Source organism: Pelecanus crispus, chromosome 8 (assembly GCF_030463565.1).
Source record: "Pelecanus crispus isolate bPelCri1 chromosome 8, bPelCri1.pri, whole genome shotgun sequence".
Lineage (NCBI taxonomy): Eukaryota > Metazoa > Chordata > Aves > Pelecaniformes > Pelecanidae > Pelecanus > Pelecanus crispus.
The window spans coordinates 25,000,323-25,027,076 of NC_134650.1; the positions used below are offsets into that span (position 1 = coordinate 25,000,323).

Sequence of the window (26,754 nt, forward strand, 5' to 3'; positions counted from 1 at the left end):
TAATGAAAAGGCAATGATTTTTCAGTGCCTGTGTGCCAGCCGCTTGGCACCATGTGTGGAAAAGTGCAGTGAAGCATCCCACCCCAGAGAGCTGCTGCCAGCATTGGCCATGCCAGCATGGCCGCACCAGCCCGGATTGCTCCCCCTGTCCCAGGGAGGCTTGTGGCAGGGGTCCACACAGGCAAATCCAGAGCTTGGCACAGCTTCCCGGGCTGTGTGGAGCCATGCATGCATTGTGTGCACTGGCAGGACTGTCAGTGCAGGGCTGGAGCAAGGGGAGCAGCAAGAGAACCGGGATGCAGGCTGCAGAGAGCATCCCTGCCTGTGGCAAGGAGGGTGAGTGCCACAGCCTCAGGGAGTATTTCTGCCGACCCACAGGCACCGTGCAGAGACTGGCCTGTGGAGGAGGATGCTTCCGAAAAATGTGCCCAGGAGCAGGGTTGGCCTGGATGGGCCTGCAGGTGAGAGCAGTGGGATGGGGCTGGGGGGCAAGCAGGGCAGAGTCTGCATCAAAAGCAAAGGCTGGGGATGAAAACCAGCAAAATGCTTGTGGATTGAAGTAGTTTTCATGAAACATGCCCAGATGTTTGCACACAGGTTCTGTATTTCTTCTGCCACTGTTTCCCAAAGGGTTAATGAAGCAGCACTTTTTGTCTGGTGGGCTGAAGATGAAGACAGCTGAATAGAGATGTGAGAGCCCCAGTCCCACCTCGCCTGGGATGCTGAGCACCCTGGCTGTGCCTTGGCCCCACCTCATGTACCATTTCTTTCTCTATCTCATCCCTATTTTTCCACCTGACACTTCTCTGTGATCCCCAAATAGACCTGAAAGCCCAGGAAGGTTTGCATGAATAAAAGCAGTGAGCTGGCAGTTATTCCATGTCAGTCTGCATAAAACCTCCTGCCTGGTCCTCCTGCCAGATTTTCCTTAATGTCTCCTCATTTTTCCAGTTGTGAGTGATTGCTCAAGGGATATCCTGGCAAAGAGGACTCGGGTTCACCCTTCACATCCTGCTCATCTCTAAGGCATATGCATAAGAATATGGGTGTGGGTCTGCTCCTCTTCATAAAGACAAATTAAATCTGCTTATACAGGCAGCAGAGCCAAAGCATGTGACTGTTTAATATTCATTGGGCGTAGACATAAAAGTTTTCTTTTCTAAAATAGCCTTGCACAGCGCCATGCTGCTCCGTTTTCCCTAAACCTTAGCAGGAGGCTAGAATTAAGCATTTCCTTTGATTGTCTCCACAGCTTCCACTGGCTTAGCTGAGAAGTAGAAGACCCTCGCTGGATGTAAAACCTGCTTTGAGGACAGATCCCAGCACTTTATTTTCAGTTTTCAATACAGTTTCAATACAGTTTTCAATTCTGTAGTCTTCTGTGACAGAATTATATCTTTGAAGCACTAACACGGGAATAAGAAATTTTGCTTTTGTTTTGAAACAGGATGAGTTTCTGTGGTAGTTGTGCATCTATCTGTGTGTTAAGTTTTAAGAGGAAAAAACAGTTTTCCCTGTACATTTTTGGCAGCTAGATTCATGGATCTCTTTGGCGACTCTTCCTATTAATTGAGTGCAGTTTTCTTCACCATGTCAATTATACCTTAGAAGAAAAAATTGAGAATATGGTCCTAGTTGCATACACGATAATTAAATCACCATGAAATATGTTTCAGTAAGGTAAACTTGAAAGACCCCAGCCTTTTTCCTTGTTAAGTGGGAAGCTGAGACAGTACAGGGCAGGCTGGCATGCTCCAGCTCAGGGAAGATAACAGCAGGGAAGACATCACCTGGCAGCGCACGGAGGCAGTGGGAGCATCCCTGTGGCACTGGGGAAACAGGGGCCTCGGATGCAGATGGGCACCTGGGTATGGCTGAGCTGGAGCACCCCTGGACTGTGACCAAGGGGCTCTGCTGATGCCCACCTGGGAGCTGGCACAGGCACCGCTGCTGCAGGGCTCCGAGCTGCATCACCGGTGCAAACGTAGGGACATCCATTATATATAACAGGTGTCAATAATGCATGGGAGGATAACGTTTCCATTCCGCTGGAGGACTTCTGGTATCAAAGCTGCAGAGCGGTGGTGGTACAGCATCCTGCACACGCTGGTGCTGAGACATGGTGGGACAAGTGGAGCCCACTGAACATCCCTAGGGCACATTTAAAATCTATAGGTGACAGAGTGTGCCAAAGACCTGGTGGACCAGCACGGCTGTGCCCGTGCTGGGGTGGACTCACAATGGAATTTTGCAGACAGCTCGATATCGAGCAAAGTTGGTTAGCAGGAAGGCTATTTAATTCCATTGGAGAAAATCCCACTTTGTTTGCACTTCCATCTCTGTGTCAAGTGCAGCTTCTGTGTTGCAGTCAGGATGCAGCTGAGCCCGTCTCATGGATTACCTGCTGTCACAGTATTTTCCTTTACACGGGTGCATTTACTTTATGACTACAGGGGTATTTCCCTCTTCCCTGTAGACGCTCTTACTGATTTACCTGTGCCCATGCCTAAACTAGCTGGTTATTATTAGTGAGCCCTGCATTCCTCCAGCACTCCTGGCACAGCATGGCCACTTACATCAGCCCCCAAACTCCCCTAAATTGTTCAGAATTACTGCTTTTGCTTCATTTCTTCTCCAAAGACAAGCACACTTCAGAGGCCACTAAAAATAAACAGGTTTGCTGAGAACTGAATGTATGTTTTAAAGGAGATGGCTTTTGCCTGTGCAGAGGAAAGCCTAACCCTGTCTTTGCACACTCTGTTACTGGTGTCACCCAGCCAGGGTAAGGGGGTCGGTGGCACCGCAGGGGGCTTGGCTTCAAGGAGAAAATGAGCAGCAGAAGTAGCAAAACTGAAAAAAATCCCAATTGCCCACCTGCATCTTCTATCTTCATTTTTTATTTATTTATTTAATTGTATGTATTTTTTAAATTTATTATTATTTATTTATTTAAAAAGAATTGCAGAAAGCACACAAGGTCCTCAGCGGAGGGTCCCAAGGATGCCCTGTGAGCCTTGGCCAGGAGACCACCAGTGGACTCCTGCCAGAGCAGGAGCTCCAGGATCTCCTGCTTGGGATGCAGCGATCTTTCCAGTACAGCCTTAATTTTTATTTGCTGGATAAAATGTTCCAGATGGAATTTGCTTGGTATCAAGCTGCCCCCTCACTGGGTCCACTCAAACCAGCATGGGCATCCCCAGTCAACAGGGCAGTTTTAGCCTTGGCCGGGGCACCTCATGCTTATTCTTAGCCTTGTTTCTAAGAAGCACTTTATAAGCAGGAGCCCGTATTGGTTGATGCCATGAAACATTAATGACTTAGCAGGTGAGCTGCAGTCCTCCTGCAGAGCAGCTCACAGCTCCTCAGCAGGCAGGGTGGCACAGGATGAGCCCAGTGGTGCTTTGCTTAGAGGAAGCACAAGCATTAAAGCCAAACCCAAGTCATACCTGAAGCCAGCTGAAAAATATGACAAAGAGAAAAGGTAGGTAAAAGGGAGACACGGGGGCTGAAGTTTTGGTTAGATAGCTCTGCAATGCAGTCTGAGGCAGGAAATTTGGAGTGGTGGAAGAGCCACCCATCTGATGGCTGCTACATCTTGCACTGCCCTCCCCTGACTGTGTGCAGAGTAGAGTTTTTCTCTACCTGAATACAGCAGGCTGAAAAAGATGTTGCTTTTGTCATTTGCTTGATATATAGGAGATTTGCATGTGGGGACACAAGCAGAGCTGAGCTGTGGTGTGCAGCAGCTCCCAGCCTGACCAGCCAGCTCCTAAGCTCTGGACCGGCTCCATGCTGCCCTGAGCTGCTCCCTACCACCCTGGCAGTCCAAACGTGGCCTAACTAGCTCATGGGGTTTGTCCAGGGAGTCTGAGCCGAGAAGCTGTGGAGCCCCCTGGCACCATACAAAGCTGCTGCTGAGGCCAGGAGCATCCTGATGTGTCAGATTTAGGCAGCGATCTTTGCAACACCCCTTCCCAGTTCCCGCTCTCCACCCAGCTCAATGCAATCCTATCTCAAGGATCAGAGCCTCTGGGTTGAATTAATTCAGTCATGAACTTTAAAATGAGTATTAAATTTCCCAGGAGCATGCTAAGACTTAATTAAAACTCCTATCTTTGCACAAAATGGCAATGTAGGAATGCAGGGGGTTCATTCCTGCTTTGGTAAGCATTTCATGTTGGCTTGGCAAACTGTGCCTCAGCAATGCTGAGAAATCCCCTCACCTCCTCAAGGAGGAGCAAAATTAGAATAATGGGCTAGGTTATAATTAATTGTGCTCTTAGGACACATTCTTACAATGTCCAGTGCTTCTAGTGGGAATTTTCTACAGAGAGCATCCCAATATGCAGGAGGCTTCAGGTGTGCTCCTGCCTACATTCCTGGACTACGTTATTGGGTTGCTCGAAGCGAGAGGAGGGGGAGTTGAATTTTTGCTGGAATTTGGGGGATCTTTTAGCCATCTTACAGATGTACATTAAATATTTGCTTGGGGCAGAACAAATGCTTAATGTAAAAGGCCCTGCTCAGTGATGTGTTTTGATTGCTGGAGCTTCCCTTCACCCAAGTAAAAGGAGAATTAGCCTGCCTGCCGTAACAGCATCACAACAGCCATGCTTTTCAGCCATAGAAAAGGCTGGACTAAAAGCAAAGAGCTAAACCCACACCAGGATCACAGTCCCCCAGCAGTGTGCCCTGTGGCAGGCCAGTGCGGCCCATGCTGTCTGCGGAAGGCAGCTGAGTTTTAGCACTGATGGTCATTGATATATTGAGCCTTCCCACTACCTGCTGGGCATTCACAGGAGGGTGCCACCAGCAGCAAGCCCTGCCGGTTGCTGCCTTTTCTCTGCCTGCCTTCAAAGCAGCGTTTCTAAAAATACTTTCAGCAATGTCGTCAGCCAGTGCTTGCTCAGGTCACTGGGATGCAACATCCAAGAAAAGGAGGACCGAAGCGTCACTGGGGGACCAGGCTGAGATTATCCCAACCAGCACAGGTGAATCCCTGCAGAGAAGGGGGTACAAGCAGGGTAGCCACTGCCTGCACAGGCTCCCATGGTGCCCTGCTGACTGCAGCCCCCCAGCCCATCCAAGTGGGCATCCCCTGGGATTTACAGCACTCCCTTGAGCTAAATAGCATTGCAGCCAAGGGAAACAGAGCTGGTACCTGGCCACCAGCATGCATCCAATCCTAAATAACCCCACTTCTGGATCCCTGGGGATCCTGTCCCTGGTGTGCTGGGATTGCTGGAAAGCCATGCCATCCTTGCCAAAAATCAGCCCTGTAGCTTGGAGGGGTGGGGTTTTTAATCATAGGATCATAGAATTGTTTAGGTTGGAAAAGACCTTTAAGATCATCAGGTCCAACCGTTAACTTAACATTACCAAGTCCACTGCTAAACCATGTCCCTAAGCACCACATCTACATGACTTTTAAATACCTCCAGGGATGGGGACTCAACTACTTACCTGGGCAGCCTGTTCCGCTGCTTGACAACCCTTTCTGTGAAGAAATTTTCCTTAGTATCCAATGTAAACCTCCCCTGGCACAACTTGAGGCCATTTCCTCTTGTCCAATTGCTTGTTACTTTGGAGACCAACACTCACCTTGCCTCAATCCTCCTTTCAGGTAGTTGTAGAGAGTGATAAGGTCTCCCCTCAGCCTCCTTTTCTCTAGGCTAAACAACCCCAGTTCCCTCAGATGCTCCTCATAAGACTTGTCCTCTAAAGCCTTCACCAGCTTTGTTGCCCCTCTTTGGACACGCTTCAACACCTCAATGTCTTTCTTGTAGTGAGGGGCCCAAAACTGAACACAGTATTCGAGGTGCAGCCTCACCAGGGCTGAGTACAGGGGGACAATCACCTCCCTGCTCCTGCTGGCCCCACTATTCCTGATACAAGCCAGGACCCTGTTGGCCTTCTTGGCCACCTGGGCACACTGCTGGCTCATGTTCAGCCAGCTGTCAACCAACACACCCAGGTCCTTTTCTGACGGGCAGCTTTCCAGCCACTCTTCCCCAAGCCTGTAGTGTTGCATGGGGTTGTTGTGACTGAAGTGCAAGACCCGGCACTTGGCCTTGTTAAACCTCATACAGCTGGCCTCGGCCCATCGATCTAGCCTGTCCAGATCCCTCTGTAGAGCCTTCTTACCCTCAAGCAGTTCAACACTCCCACCCAACTTGGTGTCGGCTGCAAACTTATTGAGGCTGTACTCGACCCCCTCGTCCAGATCATCGATAAAGACATTAAACAGAACTGGCCCCAATACCGAGCCCTGGGGAACACCACTTGTGACCGGCCACCAATTGGATTTAGCTTCATTCACCACAACTCTTTGGGCACAGCCACCCAGCCAGTTTTTAACCCAGTGAAAAATATGCCCGTACAAGCCATGAGCAGCTGGTTTCTCCAGGAGAATGCTGTGGGACATGGTGTCAAAGGCTTTACTAAAGTCTAGGTAGACAACATGCACAGCCTTTCCCTCATCCACTAAGCAGGTCACCTTGTCACAGAGGGAGATCAGGTTAGTCAAGCAGCACCTGCCTGTCATAAACCCATGCTGACTGGGCCTGATCACCTGGTTGTCCTGTACGTGGCACGTGATGGCACTCGGGATGAATCTGCTCCATAACATTGCCCAGCACCGAGGTCAGACTGACAAGCCTGTTAATGCTCACAGGTGACAATTTGAATATGGCTGTTAGCACAAAACCCCTTCCGCATCTCGGATTTTGCTCTATGCTTATTTATTAAGTTATTTTTCTAAACTGGGGAATTCACACATATGCCTGGTTAATTTAGATTTATTTGATGTAATTGATACAATTTATGTACATTGCATAATTGCAATACCATTAAAAACCTGAAGCATTCAAAAGCCAGGAAATTATTTACCGGTTAAAGTAATTTACATAAGCATTTATTTTACTCTTACAGCTCGTAAATGAAGTCAGTGATGATATGGCATTACAGTTGCTATCAGAAAGTAGAAAGTAACTTTATGTGTGTCAATATTATCACCAAACCAGGTGAAGGAGCTGCACAAATAATAGGATATTTATGCAAATCAGCACAACTGCTTAGGGCCTCTAGGGGTACGTATACTTTTTTGTATATAGGCATGCACACACATATCCATCCACGCCGAGGGCTCTGTGCTGGGAACACCAATAAACCTCAGCTGAATCAAAGGGGAGGTGCCGCTTTGCAGAGGCTGGGAGGTTTTCGCTGGGTTTTTTTCTGTTGTGCTGGCTGCAGCAGGAAGGCAGCTGCAGCGCAGCAGGGGAGGCAGCTGCCAGGCCAGGATGGCATTTGCTTCTCAGGGTTGAGGTGCTGTGCCTCGGGCGGATGGCATGGGGACATGGAGGTGACCCTTCCCTGCCCCTTTCCCTGGGGTGAGTGGCTGGAGTGGCTTGTCCCCCTGGCTAGTGACTCCCCATCACCCCCCATCCATGGAGCTGGCTTGTGACAGGGGATGGGGTGGCATGTCCTGGGGTGTGTCTCTGAGGAATCCCAAGAGGGAGATGCTGGGATGAAAGGACAAGGCTGAATCCTGCTCCACACTTGGCCAGGAGTGAGCAAAAGGCTGTGACTGACCGCAGCAGGGTGGGAGGTGGAGGACCCCTGGCCAGAGCGGAGTACAGCCCGGTGGCAGGCAGCGCCTTGTCCTTCCCAGCCCCACAGGGCTGGCACCAAACCTGCATCTCCCAAGGGACTGTCACCCCTGCATCCCCAAACCTGTGCAGGACCCATGCACCCCACGGGTCAGCTCGATGTCAGGTGTGTGGATGTGAGCCATCAGCACGGGGCACCCACCACCACCATGGATGCCCAGTTAAGTTTTGTTGTGGGAAATATCTGGTACTGCCAGTTAATTACCATGAACAAGTCATGAGTAACTTGTGTCACCCAAACTAGCCATTAACATAACGATTGTATGTGCAATACACAGGTAGATACAAATCACACCCTAAAAATGCATATAAATTTTATTTAAAGCAGAACTTCTTATTACCTTTCTGACACTAGGGCCTTTAGAGAGGTCTTGGGGCACGTTGTGTTGTTTTCTTCATGCCCACAGGTTAGAAACAGGTTGTTTTCCCCATGAAATCTGGGTCTCCAGGCCCTCACGAGCCTGGGGTGCTAGCCATCATTGGTGCCAGCAGATGCACCCGTGTTTGGGAGCAGTGGAGACATGGTGGAGGGTGAGGGCATGGTTTGTCACCTCTGGTCCTCCGCATGTGGGTCACCAGCACCACGGTCACCTTCTTGGTGGTGCTGGTGGCTCTGTCCCCATCGTCCCCCAGGGAAGAGCACCGCAGCTGCAGCTGTGCCGGGCTTTGGTGCTGGAGGAGAGGGGCAGGAGTACCCCAGAGCTATGCCGGGAGTGGTGCGCAGGCAGAATGGGAGTACACTGGGGGTCCCCAAAGAGCACTGTGACTGGGGTGGGAAGGGCCAGGGACACACCGGAGGTACCAGGGTCAGACCAGGAGGCCCCAGGGCTCTGACAAGGGGTAGGCAAGGGAGTACGGGGGGACCGGGACGCCCTGGGAAGGGCCGGGGACACACCGGGGCTCCCCTGAGCTCCCCAGGGCTCCGGGCAGAGGGGCTGGGGGTGCACCGCGGACGCACCAGGAGCTCCCGGGGGCCGGGCCGGTCCGTACCCCCGGAGCCCCGTGCCCGCCGGGGCCGGCGCCGCTCGGTGCGGGGGGGTTGGGAGGGGAGCCCCGCCTCCGCCGACCGTCGGGGGGGGGGGGGGGGGGGGGGTCGGTCGAGAGTTTCCATGGCAACGAGAGCGGGGCGGAGCTCGGCGTTTCCGTTACTGAAGTGCCCGGGCGGGCGGGGACGGGGATGGGCTGGGGCTGGCGCCGGCTGCCCTGCCGCTGCCGCCGACCCGCGCCCGGTGAGTGGCCCCGCGGGGGCGGCACCGGCACTGCCGGAGGGGGCGAGCCCGGCTGGACCGGACTGCACCGGACCGGACCGGGGCTCCTTTTGTCTGAGGGGGCTGGGGGGCGCCCGACACGGAGCACCCGGGGCGGCCGCGAGAGCACGGTTCCCCGTTAGCGTGCAGCGGACGGTGCCGCCGGGACCGGCATCGGGATCGGGATCGGCACTGGGACCGGCGGGGCGCGGAGCGGGGCGGGGCGTTGCCGGGCTTCTGCGCACCGGGACCGGCACCGGCATCGGGGGGGGGGGGGGGGGGGGGGGGCGGGGCGGGGCTGCGACTCCTGCGCGCCGGGATAGGGACCGGGACCGGGACCGGGACCGCCCCGCCCGCCCGGAGCCGCCCCCCCCGGGGCCGCCGGCGCCACCGCGGCCGCCAGTTGGGAGAGCAAGGGACCCCCGCGGCGGGCGGGGCGGCAGCCGGGGCTCCGCGACCCCTTCCCCCACCGACGCACCCCCGGTCCTGGCGCTGCGCTGCGGTGCCCGCCCGGCTCCGGGCCGCGGGCAGGGGGCGACGGCGGCTGCCCGGCCCGGGGATGTTGCTGCCCTGGGCTGCCCGCGGTCCTGGAGTTAATAAATAAATAAATAACCCCCAACTCGCAGTTAGGAGGAGCCTGGAAAGGCTTCAGCAATGAGTAAATTAATTACAGGCACGGTTTATGTCACATCCGCCGGGAGCACGGAGGGAGCCCGGGGCTTTCGGCACCCCGGCCCCGGGAGTGAAATTGGGATTGATGCAATTTTCCGCAGGATTTGGGAGTCGTGGGCAGTATTGCCGTTGTGGTTTGTTCCCGCACGGCCCCCTGGGCTTTCGTGGCTGGAAACCGAAGCAGGCTGAGATGTCTTTCCTTGCGCTTATCCGTAGAGGTGTCGCTGTGCACGGGACCCCCATGCCATGATCACATCCCACAAAACCTGGGATCTAGGATCCGTGCCCTCCACAAGAGCTGCCTGGAAGACACAGGACCTTCCCCCAGACGGTGAGTACGGCACAGTGGCTTGTCCTTTTCCCTTGGGGCTCAACTTGCCATGCTCACGCCCTTGCTCACGCTTGGGGAAGGAGAGGCTGGGAACAGGCCAGCCTGCATTTTTCACATTTCTTTCCGGATGAAGCTCGGGATTTGAGAAACGTAGACTCAGAAGTGGGCACAAAGCAGTAGGCAGCCAGCGGGGTGAGCAGAGAGGGCTGCCTCCATCTCCCTCCTGGCCCTTCCAAGCAGGAAGTTTAGGAAGAAAGCTTAAAATTCAACATGTAAGAAAGAAAACGGAGCGATACGGATGGCAGGGAAGACACGAGGCCCTCACTTCTCCCTGTCCTCGGCTCTGTGGAAGGGCTCCTTATCTCTCCCCGGTGCACAGACCCCATAGGTGAGTTTAGTCTAGGGCTTTTCTCTGCGGTGGCTGAACTGTGTTGCAGGCAGGCGGTGGCTGCTTGCCCCAACCTGCAGCCGCTTGTCGGGTAACAGTCCTTCCCACTTTCCTTGCCAGTGGTGCTGGATGGGTTTCAGCAATAGGGGAGGCTGAACCCCCCCCATTTGGGCTTTTTTTGCTGTTGGCTTCAGTGTTCACCATCCGTATGTGCTGGCAGCTGCTTATCTGGGCACTGCTTCTTCCCCAGCATTTGGGCCAGCCCAGCCGAATGCTGGTCAGCATCAAAGCCTCCAAAATGAGGATTTTTCAGTGCTTCCTTTACCCAGCGGCTGCCACTGCCCATACCAGGATGGGGAATTCATCACCTATTATCTGGGTATTCACCAGTGCTTTGGAAACACTTGATTTTCACTGTGCACGCAAAATGTTATGGCTAATTACAGGCTGAGAAGAAGTCCAGAGCGATAGACTTTGTTGGGGCATGTCTCCCTCCAGGTGCTGCTTCTGTCTCTGGCCCAAGTGTCTCCAGATGATTTTAGGGGAAAAAAACTGCATTAGTGGGGTTTTGTTTGTGAGTTGTTGATTTTTTTCCTGCCTGCCAGAGAAGCCATTTGGCTGCCCATGGTGGTGGCAGCACTTGTGGCAGGCAGGTGGGAAGGGGGCACAGGGTCCCCAGGCAGGTCCTGTTGGGATGTAGCCCTCACCAGCTGCTTTTCCCATGGCAGAGGAGGACACAGCCATGGGAAAAAGCTCCTCAAGATGCTGTTTTCCTTCTGTGCGGCTCAGAAGGGCAGGGAACTGCTGCCCTGTCTGCTTTTGGGTTTGGCTACATGACAAATAAAGGAAATATTTGGGGTCACTGTGGAGGGAGGTGACGCCGGCAGAGTCCGTCCATCCGGTTTCAGTGATGCAAGCCAGCTTTGGCAGCTTTTCCAAGATGGGATCACAGGAAGCGGAGCAGCTGGGCGAAGGGCAGGGGTGGGATATCCCCAGTGGGGGGATGGATCTGGTCCTGCAGAGGACAGACAGATGCTACACCCTGAATTCTCATTACTAGTCACTGGCAACCAGTCTCCACCCCCTGAAGGGCTAATTTTTCTAATTAACATAATTAGCATTTTTAATAAAACTCATGCACCATCTCCGCTGCACCAGTGCGGTGGCAGCAGCAGGGAGGAGGTGGGTTTGCTGAGCAAGACTGAAAGCTGTGTCCGTCCTGGGCTCTCAGGTTGATGCAGTGATGCTTTTTGCTCCATCTCAGGCTGTGGGCAGGACACGCTCATCACTGGGAGCGGAGTGGGTGCTTCTCCCCAGGTTCCTCTGCTGCCTGCACTAGTTCACCATAAAATCCTCAGTGTGAGCTGGCTGGACGCTGCAAACCCTTGTGGGCTCTGCCTGGCTCTCCAGGTGAGGAGCGCTGAGCTGGCCATGGCTTGGGTGGGGAGGGCATTTTTGGGGTGGTGGGAAGGATGCCCTGCACCCTGCTGAGCCATCCTTCAGTGGGAGCTGACTGGTCCCCCCCATCACTGCAGCAGGTTTTCTCCTTGACCCCAGCGTCACGTGCCTTGAGCAGAGCTGCTGCCTGGGTGGGGAGGGAAGAGCATCTCTGTAAAGTCAGAAGACATCAAAAATTGCTGGAGAATAGCCTGGAATAACATTTTCTGGATCACTTCTGGGTCATGTAGGCAGGAGAGCTCAAGGCAGAAGAGTGATAAGAAAATGCAGCCCCGTGAGACGGTGTTTGCCAGTGGGATGGAGGAGGAAGAGGAGGAGAAAGGCTACCGTGGCCAGGGACAGTGTCAGGACACCATGTACTGGTGTTGCTGCCACCAGTTCATTCTGGGCTTCAGGCAAATCATTTAAATTCCCCTTCTTTGAAAGGAAGGAAAACACCTTCTTATCTCACACCAGCCTTGATGAATTCCCTCCAGCAAAACCCTCCCAGAATCTCAAATGTAGAGGCACTGCAGATGCACAGCTTCTCCAGGAGGATGCTGCTGCCACCTCCTTCCAAATTACTCTCAGAAATATTTGGTGTGTACTGAGGGTTCACCCCTCTCCCGGGATGAGATGGGTTTCCTCAGCATCGCTGGCCCATGGGATGATGCCATGGGCTCCGAGATAAGCTATAAGTAAGAAAAGGCACTTTTGAGTGGGGCAGGGAGCAATTCTGTGAGCTTGGACAATCGGCAGATGAGCTTTCCAAAAGCACCCATGCCATAGGGCTTTTTTAAATGAATTAAAAAAACAGATTTATTTTTTCCCTGCAAGCCAGTGGTAGACATGATAGATACAGAAATTTGGGACCTTCTCTATATTCCTTTCCCTCCTTCCAGATCTCTTCTCTATTTCTTTTCAGAGCTGTGCTCCCATCCCACAGGGCATGGCATTACCTGAGCCACAGCCCACCAGTGAGCAACTTCATGTTCAACCCTGCCTGCAAGCCAGGGTCTTTTTTTTTAAGGCCATAAAGATAAAAATAGGTAATATTCAGTATAACTGCATGACCAAGCTGAGGGAAGGAGTGGGGAGAACTAAACACATGATAAATTCATCGTGGCAGCTTCCCAATACCATAATCCCTCAGAGGGAGGGTCCCACTGTCCTGTCCTCTGCAACCTCCTCCCTGCTCGCTCCTCCTGGCCAGCCTGGTGAAATGCCAGCTGCCAGCACTGTGTCCACTATGATGTGCACGCTCGCTGCATCTCAGCTCTCCATCATGTTTTTTCTCGTGGACACAGGCCCTGTGGGAGACGGCAGGTGAGTGGCAGGAGGAGAGCTGGCACCAGGCCCAAACACCAGCCACAGAGGAGCCACCAGCATCCCCCTGCAAGCCAGCAGGTGCCACACCGGTGCAGGCAGCCTCCACTATGAACCTGGAGAAAGCAGGTAAGGGGGAAGCCGGGATGCAGTGGCGGGCGCTCAGGAAGAGAGATGCAATGGGAGCATTGCAATGAGCGCCCAGTACCTGCCGGTGGGTAAAGGGGGGGACCTCTCCTCTTTTGGGATGCACATAGACATGTGGCTGCACTCACTGAGGTGGATGGGGTTTCAGTAGAGATCAAACACCAGCCAGCTGTCATGTGACGCCAGGCAACCAATGAATTATTTAACCAGGTGAACAGAGCAGGTGAGCACCAGCAAACCCACCACTCTTTCCTCCCTCTTAAGGAAAATGTACCGTTTGTGGAAACACTTGCAGCATGTGGGGCTGCGCTGGGGCAGGTGCATCCCTGTGGTTTCCCCTCTTTTTCTGTCAGGACCAAATTGTCCAGGCTTGTTGGGGTGCATCCCAGGAGCTGCTCCTGGCATGGTCCCTTGCTGCATCCCTGAGCAGCTCCCAGTGCAAGGCAGCTGGTGGGAAGTGACAGGAGGAAGGGAGTCTGTGTGGCAGTGGTAACAGGGCAGAGCTGTGGAAATGGCTGCCTTTCCAAATGGGTTTCAAAGTATTCTGGAAAACAGGAGGGTTAGTGTGCCGTGCCTGCCGTACTCAGACCCTGCGTCACCACCAGTGTGTCTGCCTGGTGGTAGATGTAATGCAGGTCTGTCTGGCATCTCCTCTCCCAAGAATGCTCTTGCAGGAGGAAGGTGTTGGAGCAAGGGGTGCGTTATCCATGTGGGATCACACCTTCCCGGCAGTTTGACTTGTAGCCAGGTGTCATGGCTTTGAACCCAGCTCTGCTTTTGGTCCCAGCTCAGGATTAGTGTGGATGATGTGTGCAGACACGCAGTGTTTCCACAGAAGCCCTGCTGCCTCCTGTAATCTTGTCTTATCCCTGCACACTCCCCAAGGGGCAAGAGCTGGAATTCCTGTTAACTTCAGGAGTTTTGGGGTGGGTTTTGCATGTGTTGGGTTTAAAGGAAACATCACAGTCCCCTGCCTGAGCTGGGCTGAGCTTTCGGCATGGAAAGAAAGAAAAGCCAGCGCCCATCGGCACTGTTTCAGGGTATCTAGCCCAAGGCAGGAAGACAAAATCTGGCAATCACTTCTGCAAACATTGCCAGATAAGCCCCATGGCATGCAGTCAACAGCAGAGCCGTGGTTTGGTCCCAGCATTTTATTTTTTTGCCTACTCTGCTGGCTCTTTAACTCCTTTTAAAGGTAGAAAGTCTGATTCACAGACAAAAAAAAGTCTTGTTTCTTGTATTCAGGATGTTTCCCATAAAGCAGGCAGTATCTGCCTGCAGGCAGCAAAGCAATTCCCAGCATCGCCTCGTGCCTTTAAAACCTCAGGTTTCTGGTGTCAGCGGATGAAATCCATGGCAAGTAGGGAGGGGCACCAGGCAGCCAGGATCCTGGCCACTGGTTCTTCTGCCATGGTGCCTCATCCCCACATCGGGAATGAGTCAGGCCAGCTCATTGCTTCTTGGGAACTACCAAATCATTTAGGGATTCATTTGGTAGGCTCTGATGTATGGCCAGGTTGGCTTCTGTCAGCACCACTGGCTCTATTAACACGCAGAAAACTATGTTTAAAATAATATAGAAAGCCAAATGCGCAAGGATTAGGCAATACGGCCATTCAGGGTACCCATATAATTTTAATTTGGCTTCCATTATATTTGCATGTAATGGTGCAGTCTTTAATAACATGATCACATACTGGTTTTCCACCAGCACCTGCTCATTCAGGAAAAAGGATGGCGGGATGAATCAGAGCGCCGCGGTGAAGGCGGTTGTTATCTGAGTGAGGCGGCAGCATCTTGGGGTGTGATGGTGCTGGGTCATGGCGTGTTGGCGTGGGCAGGCACTCTGTGTTACAGCCTGGGATGCTCTGCTGGCATCAGCAAATCCCTTCAGCTCCCACCCCCCACAGCCCACCTCACCCAGCCAGACCCCCACCGTTAGCCCAGCCAGCCATGGTCAGCACCGTGATGCTCGGGATGCACCTCCTGGCATGTCACTGCTCTCCATGGGACTTCTGCAAGTCCCTCTTCATGCCGTCCCAGCTCCACCACAAGCCCCTGGGGATCCTTCCCATAGCTGGCATCCTGGTCCCCAGCGGGGTGGCTGGATCCTGACTGGCTTCATCTTTGCTCCCACTGTAGGAGGGAGACTCTGCGGTGGGAAACGTGCCAGCCTGCCGGTGGCCCGGCCCTTCCCAGTGATCCAGAAGGTGATGGCCTCCATGGCACATCTGCAGGAGGAGAAGTTGCGGCTGCAGGAAGAGCTGCTGGGGCTGCAGGAGAAGCTTGCTGCCCGGGAGAACGACGAGCTCTCACGCTCTCTCCAGCTACAAGGCCAGGTACAGCAGGGATGGGGACATGAGGGGGGTCCGTTGGGGTCTCCAGCTTCAGGCTGTGGCTTGACCAGAGCTCCATGGCTTGCAGTTAGTAAGAGGCATGCTTGGAAGGAGCGTAGGACCTCGATCGTGGACCATCTTCTCCGCTCAGGTGTGTGGGGACGATCTGGGAGCCAGGTGCTCCTGAGCACTGTGTCCCACTGGCTTCAGCTGCGCCTCCTTCGGGATGTTTGCAGCTCGCCGATTGACCTTATGGTGACACTGCGATAATGCTGACAAGGGCACACGGATCCTTGGATGTGACGCGGCTGAGAGGGCTTTGGGCGTCGGGGTTGGAGCCCTGCAGCAATCGTCCATTCTTCCAGCACAGGAATGCCGCCACAGGATAAGCTTGTTAGACCGACCCAACAGATTAATTTTAGTGACTTCCAAGAGTCAGGAGGTGCAAAGTGAATGTGAAGGCACAGAGTTGTCTGCTGAAGGGGAGAGCATTTTGGCCACCGTGACCAGAACCGCCCCAAAAACCATCTCCTGCGCCAGTGCTGACGCATTCTCAGTGCAAGGACTTGGGTCTTGCAAGGGAGATTGAAATTCCAGCTGCTCATAAAGGGATTTGCATGTGGTTGTTGTGGAAGCTGTTACAGTCAGGTTCTGCTTGTTCCACGGGTGTCAAAAAGGTGGAGGTAATTGTCCTGCATTTGTTTGGCATACTGTGTGTGACACAAGTGTGAGTGCCAGCAGGATCTAGCCCCACACTGGCCAGTTCGGCAGCAAGTGCAGCCGATGCTTGCCAGAGCAAAGCGCAGACCCAAACTTCCAAAGCTTGGGGATGGCCGGGCCACGGCTCGAGCCGGATCCGGCTGCCAAGGAGTCCCTGTCACCTCTGGAGAGCAGGATGCAGCTGGAGATGCCCAAGCAGGTAGGGGATGGAGGTACATCCACATTACCAGGTGCCACTGGCACAGGGAGCGGTGGGCAGGCTCCGGCATGCGCCTTGGCCCGCCAGGGTGGTGACTTCCCTGTAACAAGCCGTGACTGTCTTCTTGGTCCCTTGCCTCTTTTAAAAATACTTTAAAAAAAATCTCTTAATAATCTACCTTACTGAATATGTAAATGGGATTTTCCCACTCAAGCATGAGGCTGGTGCGCTCAGCGTGCGCTTGGCACACGCTCAGCCCCATGGCTGGCCAGAGGAGCCCTGCTGCAGTGGAAGCGGAGTTCCCAACTCTGGCAGGGAGCAGCCGCCTTCCCCAGCTCGTGGCTGTAAGCACGTGGAGCTCACCTGCAGAACCCCTGGCTGCGCCCTGCCAAGCGTGCGGGACTGCACAGGAGGTGCTGCCTGCTGCATTGCCATCTCTGCAAGGGCGTGGCTTAATAACTTACCATAATTAATTACAGCACCATGTCAGCACATCTGCATTTGTGCTGTTCACAATCAGCAGTTCCTAAATTATGGTCCACAGAGGCTCAGTTGCTTAGAAAAAGCTGGTTATTGGGATGGGGCAATAGCCTGCTGCATCCAGATGAGGGGTTTGGCAGTGCAGTGGCTTCGCAGCACAGGGAAACTGGGAGCCAGACTGGGATCTAGGGGATGGTGGCGAAGGACGCAGACAGGTCTGGCTCTCTCCAGGGTAAGTTTTGGGGAGACGGTGATGCTTGCCCAGCGGCCATCCATATTTGGGCACAGGGACAAGGCACAGAGCAGGTGGGCAACCCCCATAAAAATAAAACTGGCATTGCCAACGTTAACTTGAATAAATGCAGACATATTTTTTGGGGAGCCTCGCTGGCTCCTGCAGTGGGGAGGAAACGAGACAGGAACTGATGGTCCCTGCCCCCAAAAAATTGAGGACTTCTGAAAGCCACCTGGTTTGGGAGGAGGGCAGCCTGGTCCCCATGAGATGGGAAGATGCCAGATAGGGGTGGCTGGGGAGCATCCTCCCATCCAACTTGGACACATGGACTTCTCAAAGAGCTCCTGCTCCCTCTTTCACCCAAGATAACTTTCCTAGAAAGAAAAATAGAGAAGGCAAAGCAAAGCTGTGTTGCAAGGGCAGAATGAGGCACTTCTGGCTCTTTAAACACAATTACGGGTAGGTTTGGTTTTTTCCTTCTCTGAAGATGATGCTATTTTTTTTTTAATAATGGTTTCTGCTAATGCTCAACATGGACAAATTATACCCATGGCTGAACAAGGTCAAAGCAGGCCTTTCATTAACACTCGTTTTAATCAGCTCATGTGAATCAAGCGCTCAGAGCAAGGTGGAAAATTAAGGTGTAATGAAGGTGTGAGCCAGACTGGACGTCGGTGGCTGGGGTGGCACCACAGGGTCTCCTCCGAAAGCTGCTGAGATGCCTCCTGGTTAACCTTGCCTGTGTTGACAGGTTGAAACTCTGAAGGCAAAGCTCCTGGAGCAGGCGCAGGAGATCGGCCGGCTGCGCTCAGAGCTGGTGAGCTGCCACCGGGGTTGGGCTGAGCCACCCTTGCCCCAAGGAATGCCAGAGCTGTGCATCCCAGAGGAGGAAGGGGGCATGTGGGGAGGGCATAGAAGGATTAAAACCTCCCAGGGCTGCAGTTTGGACCCTGTGAGCCAAGAAAGAGACATTGAGGGATGAAAGTTTGTGGGATTTTCTGTCCAATGCAATGTCATGATCAGTGGCTCTGGGGTGCAGCAGGCAAAGGCTCCCTGGCACCATCACACTGCGGATGAAAGCCCCTCTGAGGACTGTGGCTCCCCTGGGGGCAGCAGGCGGGGGCTCCCCAGGTGCAGAAGAATGGGGGCTCCCCAATATGGCAGGCTGGGATGTCCCAGGGTGTGGCAGGGTGGGGGCTCCCTGTGCACAGTGGAGGCTCTCTGACATGATAGGCTGGGGCTCCTAGAGTGCCACAGGCTGGGGGCTCCCCCAGTGCTGCAGACTGGGGACTCCCTGAGTGTGGCAGGCTGGGGGTCCCCAGCATAGCAGGCTGGGGGCTCCCCTGAGAGCAGCAGGCAGGTGCTCCCCTGGGGGTGGCAGGCTGGGGCTCCCCAGGGTGCATCAGGCTTCCATCCCCTCCTGTTGGCAGGGTGGCACGGACGCAGAGAAGCACCGGGACCTGCTGGTGGCTGAGAACGAGCGCTTGCGGCAAGAGATGAAGGCGTGCGAGGGGGAGCTGCGGGAGCTGCGGCAGCAGCAGCAGGCACCATGCCGGGACTGTGCCCACCTCCAGGTGAGTCACTGGCAGTGGCCGTGGTGGCAGCAGGGTGATGGGCATCCATGGGTGATGCGGCGTTGGCTGTGCTGTTTCGGGGCCAGGAGAATGCTGGGCTGCAGGAGCAGCTGTCCCAGCTGCAGCAGGAGGCGGAGGAGACGCGGGCCAAGCTAGCGGAGCTGGACCTGGAGGTGCAGCAGAAGACGAACCGCTTGGCTGAGGTGGAGCTGCGGCTCAAGGACTCCCTGGCTGAGAGAGCTGAGGAGGAGGAGCGGCTCAGCCGGCGGCTGCGGGACAGCCAGGAGACCATTGCCAGCCTCAGGTCCCAGCCCCAGCAGATAAAGGTGAGCACCATGGGGCTCTCTGTCTCTGCTGGCTGGGCAAGGCGAGCTGGGCTGGGTGCCCTGCAAGTGCCACCCGTCCCCCTCCCCTGGGCACATCAACACAGCACCATGATTTTGTAAATTAGCCCTGCCAGGCCAATGCGGGCTCCATCCTGGGCCCCCCGGGTGCTGCTTCCCCAGTACACCCCATGTCTGGGTGCTTTTCCCCCCAGTACATCATCAAGACAGTGGAGGTGGAGTCAGCCAAGGTGAAGCAAGCCCTGTGTGAGAGCCAGTCCCGAAACCAGTACCTGCAGGAGCAGGTGGGGATGCAGAGGCAGGTGCTGAAGGAGATGGAGCAGCAGCTGCAGAGCTCCCAAAAGACAGCGGCTCAGCTCCGTGCTCAGGTCCAAGAGCAATGGGTGTAAAGCAGAAATCACTCCACCTGGCTCTACCGCGGTTCCTGCCTGTGCAGTGCTCGCCAGGCGATGCGGTATGGCATCAGGTGGTCACCAGCTCAGCATTACCCCACCTGTTCCTCTCCCAGATCATGATGTACGAGACCGAGCTGGAGCGAGCCCACGGGCAGATGCTGGAGGAGATGCAAGCCATGGAGGAGGAGAAGAACCGTGCCATCGAAGAGGCATTTTCCCGCGCCCAAGTGGAGATGAAGGCAGTGCATGAAAACCTGGCAGGTCAGGAGGGGGCGGGGGGCTTGCAGGGTCACCAGCTGGTGTTGGGGGGGTCGTGCCACTTGCCCCTCATCCCTCTTTATGCCTACAGGCGTCCGGACCAACCTGCTGACGCTGCAGCCAGCGCTGCGCACCCTCACCCACGACTACAACAGCCTGAAGCGTCAGGTCCGCGACTTCCCCCTGCTCCTCCAGCAGACCCTGCAGAGTGCCAGGGACGAGGTGAGCCCCCCAGAACCACCACCTCAGCTCTTCCCCATGCAGAGTGGAGTTGCTGAGGGGGTCGCTGAGTTGCTGCTCTCCATCCTCCCCCCAGATCAGCCAGGCCATTGAGGATGTGCATAGCACCAACCGGGAGCTGCTGCGCAAGTACCGGCGGGAGCTGCAGCTCCGCAAGAAGTGTCACAATGAGCTGGTGCGGCTGAGAGGTGTGTGGGGGCAGTGGTGGGTCCCATCACAGGACAGTATGTCCCTCAGAGGGGGCAGCAAGGACAGGGGACCATCATCCCCCTGCACCCTAGCACCATGGTTTGGGTGCTCCGCATCCCCATAAGATGCTTGGGTTGGCAATGGGATGCTTTGGTCAGCAGCAGGGTACAGCGTTCAGCCTGCCTGGTGTTTGACAGTGACTGGGGGTGGCAGCAGGATGCACCGAGGCTGACACCATCTCTGCATCCCCCCGCCCAAGGAAACATCCGTGTTTTCGGGCGAGTCCGCCCCATCATGAAGGAGGATGGCGAGGGCCCAGAGGCAGCCAATGTGGTGACCTTTGATGCCGATGATGATGCCATCCTGCACCTCCTGCACAAGGGGAAGCAGGTGTCCTTCGAGCTGGATAAGATCTTCCCCCCACAAGCATCCCAGGAGGAGGTAGGTGCTGCCATCCCACAGGGACAGAAACACTGCTGGTGTGATGGGGGGATGCAGCCACCTTCTCCTGATGCTCCCTGGTCCCCCCCTAGGTGTTTCAGGAGGTTCAAGCCCTGGTCACCTCCTGCATTGATGGCTACAACGTCTGCATCTTTGCTTATGGGCAGACAGGGGCAGGAAAAACCTACACGATGGAGGTGAATTTGCCTGGCTTTGCTTCCCTCTTCTTCCTTGGCTTCCCATCCCATGGTGCCCAGTCTCAGCACCCTCGCTAAATCAGGCTGGTGGCCAGCTTGGACCTCAGTGATAGTCATTGCTGCTGCCAAGGGGTTTGCGAAACCCTCAGCAAGACACCCTGGGCTTTGCTCCTGCTCAGGAAAAATGCAGAATAAAATGCAAGAGAGTGTTTCCCCCCCCCCCTCCATTTCTCACCCTAAGGGAACAGCAGCAAACCCAGGGATCAACCAGCGGGCCTTGCAGCTCCTCTTCTCCGAGGTGCGGAGCAAAGCGGCTGACTGGGACTATGCCATCAGTGTCAGCGCTGCCGAGATTTACAACGAGGCACTTAGGTACGGAGGGGGGTGGGGGGAAGCTTTCTGGTGGGGTGAGTGGAGCTGCTCTCCTCCCTGTCCCACCAGCCCTGCCTTGGCCACGCAGCTTGTTCCCAGGACCATGGACACTGGATTTAGCTGTGCAAGAATTTATTTTTAATGTTTTTTTTTGATGCACGCTGCCCTTTCAAAGCATTCTCCCTCGAGCTCCATTACTTATACAGGCTCCCAGCCCTGCCATCGGTCCCACTCCCCTGACCCTGATGCAGCAGCTGGGGCATCCCCCTCTCCTCCCTGCCACTGCCTTCCTGGACATTATATTTAGAAATTACTAACTGGTAGCATAAGAAATATTTTCCTCCCCTGCCCAGCCGCAGGCAGGAGGAGCTGGGAGAAGGCTGGGAGCACATCCCTGTGGATAATGGGGACCGGGAATGGCAATAAAGAGCAGGGATGGGAGTGTGGTCTGGGTTGAGTGGGAGCAGGCACATGGGCAGCTGATGGGAGTCAGAGGGTAAAGGTCTATACATAGGATGTGCAGCATCACCAGGAGGAGAGGGCTGCTCTGGCAGCCTTGGCACGCAGCCCTGCACTGCGGTGGGGATGCTGTGCTGGAGGGGAGCTGGTGCCCATCATCCCCCCAGGGTGGGGATGTTGACGAGTACCCCTTTGCCCAGGGACTTGCTGGGGAAGGAGCCGCAGGAGAAGCTGGAGATCAAGCTGTGCCCTGACGGCAGCGGGCAGCTCTACGTGCCTGGACTGACCGAGTTCAGGGTGCAGAGCGTGGAGGACATCAACAAGGTGCAAGGAGATGGGGGGCAGCGGGAGCAGCAGGGTGGCACTGGGAGAGCGATGAACTGCGGGGGGGGGGTGGTGGTGTCTCTGGTGCATGATCCCTGAAGTCAGGAGTATTTCTGAAGCACTGGGAGCGACAGAGACCAAAATAGGTCCCCGGGTGCGATGCGACGGTCACTGTCCCATGGAGTGAGCCTCAGGGTGTTAAATATAAAAGCATGGGGCCCAGGTGGCTCCCAGGGGATTAGCAGGATGCCGGCTGTCACTGCAGTGCCCTGCCTGTCACCCTCTTCCTTCAGTCTGTCACCCAGGCTGAGACCTGACAGCAGTCATCACCCTGATTGACCAGGCACCTTGTAACTCAGGTTACATCCCCAGGGATTCCCCGGTCATGGGATGGGTTGTGGTGGGTTTGGGGCATGCTGGCCTCACCCCCCACCTCCCACGGCTCCCTCAGGTCTTCGAGTTCGGCCACGTCAATCGGGCGACAGAGTGCACCAACCTGAATGAGCACAGCTCCCGCTCCCATGCCCTCCTCATCGTCACTGTCCGCGGCCTTGACCGCAGCACTGGGCTCCGCACCACAGGTGCGTGCCACGTGGCAAGCCCCTCATCGGGGCATCTGAGCCACGGCAACCCCCCCAAGGTGCATGGGGCCGGGCGCTGATGCCAGCTGGGGGGGTTTGGCTCTGTGTCCCCAGGGAAGCTGAACCTGGTGGACCTGGCAGGATCAGAGCGGGTCGGGCGGTCAGGTGCTGAGGGCAGCCGGCTCCGCGAGGCACAGCACATCAACAAGTCCCTCTCAGCACTGGGCGACGTCATTTATGCCCTGCGCTCCCGGCAGGGCCACGTGCCCTTCCGCAACTCCAAGCTGACCTACCTGCTGCAGGACTCACTCAGCGGTGACAGCAAGACCCTCATGATGGTGCAGGTAGGGCCGGGCATCCAGCACCTGTCACCATCCCCGTGGCCAGTTGGTACAGTTTTTGGGATGGGTTTGGTCCCTGCTCACCCCCAGTGCTGAGGGAGGCTAGGACCAGGAGACTGGGCTTGCACATGGGGACATCCTCCAGTCTCCAACTGCAGTACCAGGGTAGCTCTGCCCCCATCTCTGCACCCCAGACAAGGAGGAGGGATGGGGGATGAACTTGGAGGTCCACAATCCTGCCCTCCATGCCTGCACATGGATGTAGTGCTTATGGGCATGGTTTCCTTGCATGCTGGCATCTCCCCGTCCCTCTCTTGCTGGGAGGATTTTTTTTTTTTATGCTCTGGCAGCTGCTCCATCCCTGCCCTGTGACTCACACCCCTGGCTGCCTGCACCCACACTGAGCCCGCTTAGGGGTAGTCCGAGCCCCAGCCACCTGCTGCAGCTTTTCCTGGCTGGACCTCACACCATGGCAGTTGGTGACAGGGGATCCAGCTGGCTCAGACACTGGGCCAGGTGCGGGTGGATGGGGGCTATCCTGGGAGTGGCAGGTTAATAATATCATGCTGGCCTGGCACCAGCATGTTTGCTGGGGCAGGGGAGCCCTGGGGGGGGTGTGCAGGCAGCCGGCAGAATCACTTTCTGCTCCTGCCTGACCACAGGTCTCCCCTGCTGAGAAAAACACCAGCGAGACACTGTGCTCCCTGAAGTTTGCTGAGAGGGTTCGCTCCGTGGAGCTGGGGCCTGTCTCCCGCAAGGCTGAGCTGGCCTCCTGGCCCAGCCAGGAGCAGCTGGAGGTAACTGAGGGGCTGCCCTTCCTCTTCACCCGGGGGGGGGGGTGGGGGTGTGGGGTGGGGGGGGGGGGTGTCTGGGTGTGTGTGTGGGGGGGGGTGTCTGGGTGTGTGTGTGTGTGTCTGTGTGTGCCCCCCCCCCCCCCGGTTTTGCCCCCATGCATGGGCCCCAGGGCTGTTTGCTGGGCATCTCCCTGGAGCTGCTTCTGTTGGGGAGCATCACCCAGCAGGACGTGGGCTGTCCCCAAGCAGCAGCATCCAGCTGACGCTGACGCCTTGGCTCTTCCAAGCCCTGCTTTGCAGCAGCCCTGTGGTATCCCCAGAGCATATGTGGACACCACTACCCAGGCAGGCACGATCTGCCCACAAGCCCAACCCTTCCCTCTGGGGACTGGCCTGTGCTGACCCTGGGGCCGTGCCCCATCTCCCCGCAGGGTGACTTGCCGGGGACTGCAGCACCCTTTGGCCGGGGCCACGCATCCCCCAGCCCAGGGCAGATCTCCAGCCGCACCGCCTCCATCCGCAGGAAGCTCCAGACCTCAGGTGGGTGGTGGGGCACCGTGGCCCTGCTCTGCACCCCGGGTGCCTGGTTGGGATCTCTTCATCAGAGGAGGCTCCCACCACCAGCCTCATCCCAGCCAGATACTGGCAGGCAAAGCCTGCATGGGGGAGCTAGCTGATTTGTAATCAGCTCATTAACTAATGGCTAAATAGCCATCAGAAGCCTCGTTGGCATTTCCCCAAGAGCACCCTGGTGCAAAGCCGCTGCCAGCAGCTCGGAGTGCATGGGGGGAGAGATGCTGCAGAGCAGTGACAGTGCCCCTGGGCTGAACCTCTCTCCCTTTTGATTTCAGCCTGAATTAGGGGCAGCCACAGCTGCCAGGTGAGTGCCTGCGGCCAGGAGCTGGTGGAGGGCTCTGCTTCAGCCCCGCTTCCCAGGCAGGGGTGCCAGGCTGTGCCACTCATAGGGATGCTCAACACAGCACTCACTGAAATGCCGACAGATGGGGCTGGGGCAGTGATGACCGTGCCCCCTGCCTGGTGTGACCCATGCATGTCTCCCCCCAGGGAAGCTGAGGCCAGTCCCCGTGTGACAAGTGCCAGCTCTGGCACCAAACCCACTGCAGGACCTGGCCCCTCACGGTGCTACAGAGAGCCAGCTGCTGGAAGACATGAAGGCTTTGGTACCATTTCCTTGCCCACCAGGAGCCATGACCAGAGGGTTAATAGCACCTCTCACCATGAGCAGCACGGGGCCAGGGTCTCCCAGCAGCCAGACCCCCATCTCAGGGTGGGGGACAGCAGCGCTGGGCATGGATCTGCCCCCTTGGATGCTCAGCTCTGTGACTTTTTATTTTTGCTGGACGGATGTTTTTAGCCAGAGTGGGGAGCTGCTGGGTGCTCCCTCCACCTCTCCAGCTTTGTTTTTACAACAGTAGAGGTATCTGGCTGTAGGGGTGGCTCAGAGCTAGGCGAGCCCCTGGACATGTCTCTGCTACCCCCCCACAGGACCAGCTCCCCCAAGACTGCATCCAGGCTGCCGGATGTCTTTGAAAGTAGCACTTCCTCCATTTTAAGCCAGAAAAAATCCCAGCAGCTCCTTTCCCCTTAGGTTTCTCAAGCCCTGTTGTTGCATGCAGGTGCCCCAGTGCCATGCATGAGCAGAGCTGCCATTCATTGTGGTGCCAGTGCTGCCAGGGCCCCGGCACCAGCTGCCCCAGCACAGAGAGAGGGCAGTTGCAGGGCTGCCCATGTTACACAGCACCAGAGTGGATTTAGCAGTCTCAAATGAAGGTACTGTAGTTATTTACCAGTTGTCTTGACAAAAGAGATCACAGTGTGGTCGAGATGAAAGTGTTTGAAATATTTATACCCTGTTTACATGGTCTTGGACTGGAAAACAAGTAGAAAACAAACAGCCCAAAGAGGCTGTGCCTTATGTGTCAGGACAGCGACTGGCAGCGGGGTTGGGGGAGACAGCACTGCCCCCTGCACCTCTGCGCACCCACCCATGGGTACACTTCCTCCTTCTGCAAATAACCGACTGATTGCACTGATGGCTCCTTCCCACCCCAGCCCTCTCCTCTCACTCTTCCACAGCATATTCTATTTAAGAAAAAAAAAAAAAGGGGGGAAAAAATAAATTTAGCCTTTTGTAAGATTAGATGTTTCTATGTATTTTAATAATTTTTAAAAAATCATGTTTTGTAACAAAACTTATTTTAAATAAACTGTTAAAGCCAATCCTCATGTGCTGCTGTTATTTCCTTGCAGCAGGTTTGAGCCCTGCTCAGGGCAGGTGGTCCCTCCTGCACCATTTCCACAGCATCTCCCCCACAGCTGGAAAAGCCCATTAAACCCCTCCTCTTGCAGCTGTCTCTGGGCAAGCCTGGCAGGGCAGCCCCCCAGACTGCAGCTATCGGGCTCCCTTAATTAGCAGGACATTGAGTTAAACCTTAAGCAAGCCCCAGCACTGCAGCATCTTACGCCATCTCATGCTTCTCACAGTTCTGTGGGCTGTTCAGGGCTAGAGGCAAGAGGCTGGTAGAGCCTTTTCACGTTTCATTCAGGTCCAGACATCGGATTATCACCAGAGAGCCCCTAGGTGAGGCAGCAATCAGCTGCAGTGCAGGCAGGACATGCACCATGAGTTCCTTGGTGCTCAAAGCAGGCAGCATCTTCAGCCCCAGTCGTGCTGTCCTGCGATGGTACATTGCCAGGGCCTCTTGCTGTGTGAGCCACCATCAGAGCCACCTCCTCCAGAGCCATGGAGCAGAGCAGGACGCTCCACTTTGTTCCTAAAACTTGACTGTTTAGACAAAGTATCAGTGAGGTAGGTATTGGCTTTAGGTTTCCTGCTGGCCCCACCATACACACCTGAAAGTCTCCTACATCCCCAAACATCAGCACCTGGCTCAAGAGCTCACAGAAAACCACATAGACAAAGCACTGCACACGTGTGTGCCACTACATTGAGATCTGCTGGAGATCAGGTGGGGAGATCTGCATCAGGCCAGGGAAAGGACAAGCCACAAACAATGACACTGCTCTTTGGGCTGGGAA

General features: G+C 55.5%; 1 protein-coding gene across 2 annotated transcripts; it reads left to right on the forward strand.

The window, feature by feature from the left end:
- Positions 1 to 224: 224 nt before the first annotated feature.
- KIFC3 (kinesin family member C3) lies at positions 225 to 24,785 on the forward strand. 2 transcript variants are annotated; one of them, XM_075715233.1, is made up of 21 exons: positions 225 to 461; positions 9,803 to 9,917; positions 11,570 to 11,714; positions 13,043 to 13,197; positions 15,358 to 15,554; positions 17,937 to 18,002; positions 18,616 to 18,759; positions 18,846 to 19,085; positions 19,298 to 19,471; positions 19,612 to 19,759; positions 19,848 to 19,978; positions 20,073 to 20,184; positions 20,445 to 20,626; positions 20,719 to 20,823; positions 21,065 to 21,195; positions 21,855 to 21,978; positions 22,430 to 22,559; positions 22,674 to 22,903; positions 23,563 to 23,697; positions 24,126 to 24,234; positions 24,760 to 24,785. In XM_075715233.1, exons 1-21 carry the CDS (start codon positions 225 to 227, stop codon positions 24,783 to 24,785), a joined length of 3,036 nt encoding a protein of 1,011 aa, XP_075571348.1. The 2 variants fall into 2 exon arrangements, with proteins under 2 accessions (XP_075571348.1, XP_075571349.1); XM_075715234.1 differs by lacking the exon at positions 225 to 461 and having other exon boundaries at positions 9,833 to 9,917; positions 11,570 to 11,715; positions 13,050 to 13,197.
- The last annotated feature ends 1,969 nt before the right edge of the window (positions 24,786 to 26,754 follow it).